Source organism: Camelina sativa, chromosome 12 (assembly GCF_000633955.1).
Source record: "Camelina sativa cultivar DH55 chromosome 12, Cs, whole genome shotgun sequence".
Taxonomy (NCBI): domain Eukaryota; kingdom Viridiplantae; phylum Streptophyta; class Magnoliopsida; order Brassicales; family Brassicaceae; genus Camelina; species Camelina sativa.
The window spans coordinates 18,651,354-18,656,811 of record NC_025696.1 but is presented as its reverse complement, the minus strand read 5'-3'; the positions used below and the strand labels follow the sequence as shown (position 1 = coordinate 18,656,811).

Below are 5,458 nucleotides of genomic sequence, written 5' to 3'. Positions count from 1 at the left end.
TTTCTGTTAAAAAGGGAAAGAAGCTGCAGCTTCTCTCTGACGTTTCAGGAGCATTCAAGCCAGGTGTTCTCACTGCTCTAATGGGTGTGAGTGGGGCTGGTAAAACGACTCTTCTTGATGTTCTCTCGGGTAGGAAAACACGTGGTGACATTAAAGGAAAGATAGAAGTAGGCGGTTACCTTAAGGTTCAAGAAACATTTGCACGAGTTTCAGGTTATTGTGAACAGTTTGATATTCATTCTCCCAATTTAACTGTCCAAGAGTCTCTACAATACTCTGCTTGGCTTCGACTTCCTTCTAACATCAATTCAGAAACGAAGAGCGTAAGTCATTATTTGGTAAAACAGAAGTTGTCCTTTTAGCTTCCTTGTCTTAGTATTTTTCTTTATTTTTTTGTCTTTTCAGGCAATAGTTAATGAAGTTCTTGAGACGATAGAGCTAAAGGAGATTAAAGATTCCATAGTAGGAATGGCTGGAATTAGCGGTTTAACAACAGAACAACGCAAAAGACTAACAATAGCTGTTGAGCTTGTTTCGAATCCTTCAATCATATTTATGGATGAACCAACAACAGGATTAGATGCAAGAGCTGCTGCAATTGTGATAAGAGCTGTGAAGAACATTGCTGAGACTGGCAGAACTGTTGTTTGCACAATTCACCAGCCGAGCATAGATATCTTTGAAGCATTTGATGAGGTAAAAAAGTTGTAAAATTGACATTCATCTCATTATGAAGTTTCATACATCATATTGACCATTCAATTGCAGCTGATTCTGATGAAAAATGGAGGAAAGATTATCTACTATGGACCTCTTGGACAACATTCATGCAAAGTTATCGAATATTTCATGGTCAGTTTCTATAAATAATACTGAAACTGTTGCAATATAAAGTATGGTTTATTCTTTATTTAGAACCAAGAAATTTCTACTGTAGAGCATTCCTGGAGTTTCGAAAATGAAAGAGAACTCTAATCCAGCCACTTGGATACTAGACCTTATTTCTAAATCATCAGATGACAAACTTGGTGTTGATTTGGCACAGATGTACAAGGAATCAACTTTGTTTAAGTAAGTCTATATAAACAAGAATCACTTAATTAAATACCCTGGATGTTGTTTTGCCTGAAACTGTTATGGTCTCTTTTTTTTTTTTTGTTGTTCTGTTTTAGGGAGAACAAAATGGTAATTGAGGGAATGAGATGTACATCTTTAGAATCTGAAGGTTTGATCTTGTCTTCACGATATGCTCAAACGGGTTGGGAACAATTCAAAGCATGCCTATGGAAACACCATCTCTCTTATTGGAGAAACCCTTCTTACAATCTCACTCGCATCATTTTCATGTGTTTCACTTCTGTTCTCTGTGGCACTCTTTTCTGGCAAAAAGCTAAGGAAATGTTCGTCACTCCCGCCGCCATCTTTCTTGAATCCAGCTTTGAACCGCGTGATTACCTTAATCAAACTTTGTTTACCTCTCTTTCTTTGCAGAAACAATCAGCAAGATCTATTCAACATATTTGGCTCAATGTTCACGGTTGTTCTATACTCTGGAATAAACAACTGCTCAACTGTGTTGTTTTGCGTTGCAACCGAACGTAATGTCTTTTACCGTGAAAGATTTGCTCGTATGTACAACTCATGGGCGTATTCCCTTGCTCAGGTGTTGGTTGAAATTCCATACTCATTGTTCCAATCTATTGTATATGTGATAATCGTGTACCCTATGGTTGGCTATCACTGGTCGGTCTTCAAAGTGTTTTGGAGCTTCTACTCAATCTTCTGCTCCTTGCTCATCTTCAACTATTTCGGCATGCTTTTAGTCGTCGTGACCCCAAATGTTCACGTTGCTTTTACTCTCCGTTCTTCTTTTTACTCTGTTGTCAATCTTTTTGCTGGTTATGTCATGCCAAAACCAGTAAGTCCTCTTACCTCTCTTCACCAAGTATCTTTAAGTTCAATTCTTGTTGTTATGAGATTTTGAGAGTTTTTGTTGTTGGTGTAGAACATCCCAAAATGGTGGATTTGGATGTATTACTTGAGCCCTACGTCATGGGTTTTGAACGGATTGCTCACATCGCAGTATGGAGATATGGATAAAGAGATACTAGCTTTTGGAGAGAAGAAGAAGGTTTCAGCTTTCTTGGAAGGCTATTTTGGTTATAAATATGACTCTTTGGCTCTTGTAGCTGTCGTCCTTATCGCCTTCCCCATTCTCTTGGCATCTCTTTTCGCATTCTTCATTGGTAAACTCAATTTCCAAAAGAAGTGAATTCCAATATATATATATATACTTATATAAAGGAGAATGTTTTGGTATTTACAAATGAGTTTTTTATAAGAAACAAGTAGAAATAAAATAAATAGCTTCCAAAATTAGTGAACAAACTGTTACTACAATTGTGCAAAACAAAACAAAAAGGTGCAATCGAGAAAACTCACATAACTTAAAAACTCAAAACTTTGGATAGAGAATGAGACTAACCATATACATAAGAAGGAACTGAATTTTCTTCTTCTCCTTCCACTTGTTACAAAAAGAGTGAGACAAAGAAACAACCTATGGTGTTAAATGCAGAATCGTGCGAGTTTTCTGGATGGTCAAAGTCAAGAAAGCTAACCCACCTATTGAGCACTAAGGTTGATGCGAGCAGAGTTCTCTTACATACACACTGTCGCATCAACAAGCTTACCTCGGAGTCCACCACTGGTTTCGAGCAGAAGAACCGTAGACCTTTGCTCTGGCTTTTTTAGCTGATTCTTGAAGAGAATAGCAAATACAAAATTGCTAAGTCTTCATGGCAATTAGCTCATCCGACATGCATTGCCTTACATTAATGACCATTGATTTGTTATAAGACGAGGAGATGTCACAACATTGGCGGCGAGGAGAACCCATCTGAGAAAAGAAAAATGTGAACCCGGGAAAAACTGAAGGGCATTTTACTGATAAGCAAGAGATATAAGATTATTACCTGTTCAGCACCAAGTTCTAGCTTACGAGATAGAACTCTGATGCGTTCTAGACGCTTAACAGCTTCTGCTCTGTGGCAATGTCCGACTCTATGGAGATAATAGTTACTCCATGTTCCCTCAGTTCCATCTGATCCTACACTGTCCAAGAAAAAGACGAGGGGTCTCGCACATGGATCCCTGGGATAATCTCTTGTACTGAACATATAATTGCTTTGAACCCCTGACCCTCTCCTCCATGTAGAAAACGTCTTTTGCAGGGTGAGAAGTTCCGGGAGAAGTTTATTACCTTCATAAACTTGAATCGCGTAACCCCACACAACCGAAACAGTCACTGTGTTCAAAGAATCATAACACACACTCTGCTGCAAAATCCTCCCTGTATCTAAACTTGAAGCCCCGATAAGACGAGCCACAGACTCTGTCCGGTTCATTTTTGGAAAGAACGGATCAACTGCGTCCAAGTGATGAAGGGATACCAATGGAGATAACGGGTGTGCACATAGCAGACCAAATATGTCCCCTCTTACGTCCATCTATGAAAAGAGCACATAGTAATATTAAAATTAACTTCTCTTGCATCAAAACTCATATAAGGTTAGGTAAGCAAATTAGACTTCTCCGGAAAATACTGCTATCGAAAGGAACATACTAACTACATTATCCAATATCAACCACATAAGACAACTAACCTAACGCTTTCAATCACTGAACTAAACTCGTCTAATATGGAAATCTCTCAGAAAATTTCTTGCTCAGCAATCAGCATCAATGTCACAGTGAGCTACCAACTTTTCAAATCAAATTCAAGGCTTTTAAGTGTCTCAAATTCTCAATCATACGAAAATTGTTTCAACTAATTTAGTAAAAATAAAAGTGTAATTCCTTTATTACCTGATGAAATCCAGGTTCATGAGTCAAGGTAACACCAAGCTCAGCCAAGCAAGAGAAGATCCTAGAGTCACTTCCATACATATGCGAATACCTCATCAAACAAGAATCCAAAACCTTAGCCAAAACCTTAGCAAGCGAAGCACTAATGGCGAAACCTCCTCCACCAAACGCCATATCAAACGAATACCTAACATTCTGATCATAAAACTCCGAATTACTCCCGACGTAATACCATTTCCGGTGATCATACTTAGACAAAACCTTCACCAAATTATCTACAAAGAACACAGTATCATCGTCGCCGAACACAAACCACCGCACATCTTTATCTCCTCGATCCACAATCTCCTTAACGACGCGAGCCACACGAATCGCTGATCGGAGACCACCAGGGAAGTTATAAGGAAACCTAGAAACGTCTTTAGATACAACCACAGGAGGGAGAGTTGGATCGGGCTCTAATCCACCGCGATCGAGAAACACGACGGCGCGTGTAGACTCAGGAGTATACCAGAGACGAACGTAGGAGCTACGACGGAGCCAAGAGTCGTGAGAAGCGGCGATCGAGAAGAGTAAGTGACGGCGCCGAGTGGGGAACACGGACAAGGATCTAGCGATCGATGAAATCTTCTCACGGCGGAAGGTTCCGTAGGAGAAGATGATGTAGATGATGAAACAGAAGATGAGTAACAAGAAGATGTTTCTGATTCGTGTATAAGTTAGCGCCGGAGATTTGGCCGGAAAGAGCATTTCCGATGAGAGGGATTCGAGTCGTGAGAGTGATGGATCAGGTCGTCTCTTACGTCTCGTTTGGTTCATTTTCTGGGTTTCGGTTTTTAGAGTTTCTTCTTCTTCTCTGTACTGTAGAGTCGACGACGGTTAAGTTTCTCTCTCGGAAAGTGGAAGAGCGAAGCCGTCACTTTCAGTGAATAAAGGCTTTGGTCATTTGAGTTTGCGGGTCGGGTATTTCAGATCCAGTTCTAATTCTCGGACCTTCTAGATGATGTTGTAAATCATATTTACGGAAAAAAAAACCAAAACATATCTCATTTAATCATTATTTTCAAAAATACCTCATCTATATACATACCTTTATTTAAGTACATTTTGGATTCTACTATTTTATTTATATTTATTTACAATGTTAATATCTAAAAAAATTCCAAAAATAGTATTACGTCATATTTTATTTCCTAAATATTTTACATTCATTTCAACTAAAAAAAATTACAACAATCAATATGGAAACAAAAACTATGATATATTTGACCACACATTCTATTGTGTTTTGAAGATATTTTATCTATGAATCCTTTGCAAACAAAAAAACAACAATTTGATTCCCAATTTATTTTTGAATACATGTGAGCTATAATTCTTAAACGTAGAAAGAAGTTCGATTCACATTTATTTAAATATTATAATTAATATATATAAACTTAATAAAATTTTAAAATATTACGAATATGCAAAATTAAAAACGTTTAAAATACTATATAATATGGTTATATAATATTGGGTTATAAAGAGTACATGTTAGAATTAACAAAATATTATTAAATTTGTGCTAAGACGGGCTAAATCCTCATTT

At 37.7% G+C, this 5,458-nt stretch overlaps 2 protein-coding genes across 2 annotated transcripts in view; one reads left to right on the top strand and one right to left on the bottom strand.

Annotated features, from left to right (window-relative positions):
- Positions 1 to 2,281, top strand: part of LOC104732127 (ABC transporter G family member 42) — a 6,466-nt gene extending 4,185 nt beyond the window's left edge. The window contains exons 16-22 of the mRNA XM_010451655.1: positions 15 to 323; positions 406 to 696; positions 769 to 852; positions 938 to 1,071; positions 1,173 to 1,400; positions 1,492 to 1,918; positions 2,006 to 2,281. Coding sequence (XP_010449957.1) covers positions 15 to 323; positions 406 to 696; positions 769 to 852; positions 938 to 1,071; positions 1,173 to 1,400; positions 1,492 to 1,918; positions 2,006 to 2,272 — 1,740 coding nt within the window. The 3' untranslated portion in view covers positions 2,273 to 2,281. The remainder of the gene's footprint in view (positions 1 to 14; positions 324 to 405; positions 697 to 768; positions 853 to 937; positions 1,072 to 1,172; positions 1,401 to 1,491; positions 1,919 to 2,005) is intronic.
- On the bottom strand, positions 2,356 to 4,796 carry LOC104732128. The gene is made up of 3 exons (XM_010451656.2): positions 3,868 to 4,796; positions 2,976 to 3,509; positions 2,356 to 2,899 (listed from the first exon to the last, which is right to left on the bottom strand). Exons 1-3 carry the CDS (start codon positions 4,684 to 4,686, stop codon positions 2,789 to 2,791), a joined length of 1,464 nt encoding a protein of 487 aa, XP_010449958.1. The 5' UTR covers positions 4,687 to 4,796; the 3' UTR covers positions 2,356 to 2,788.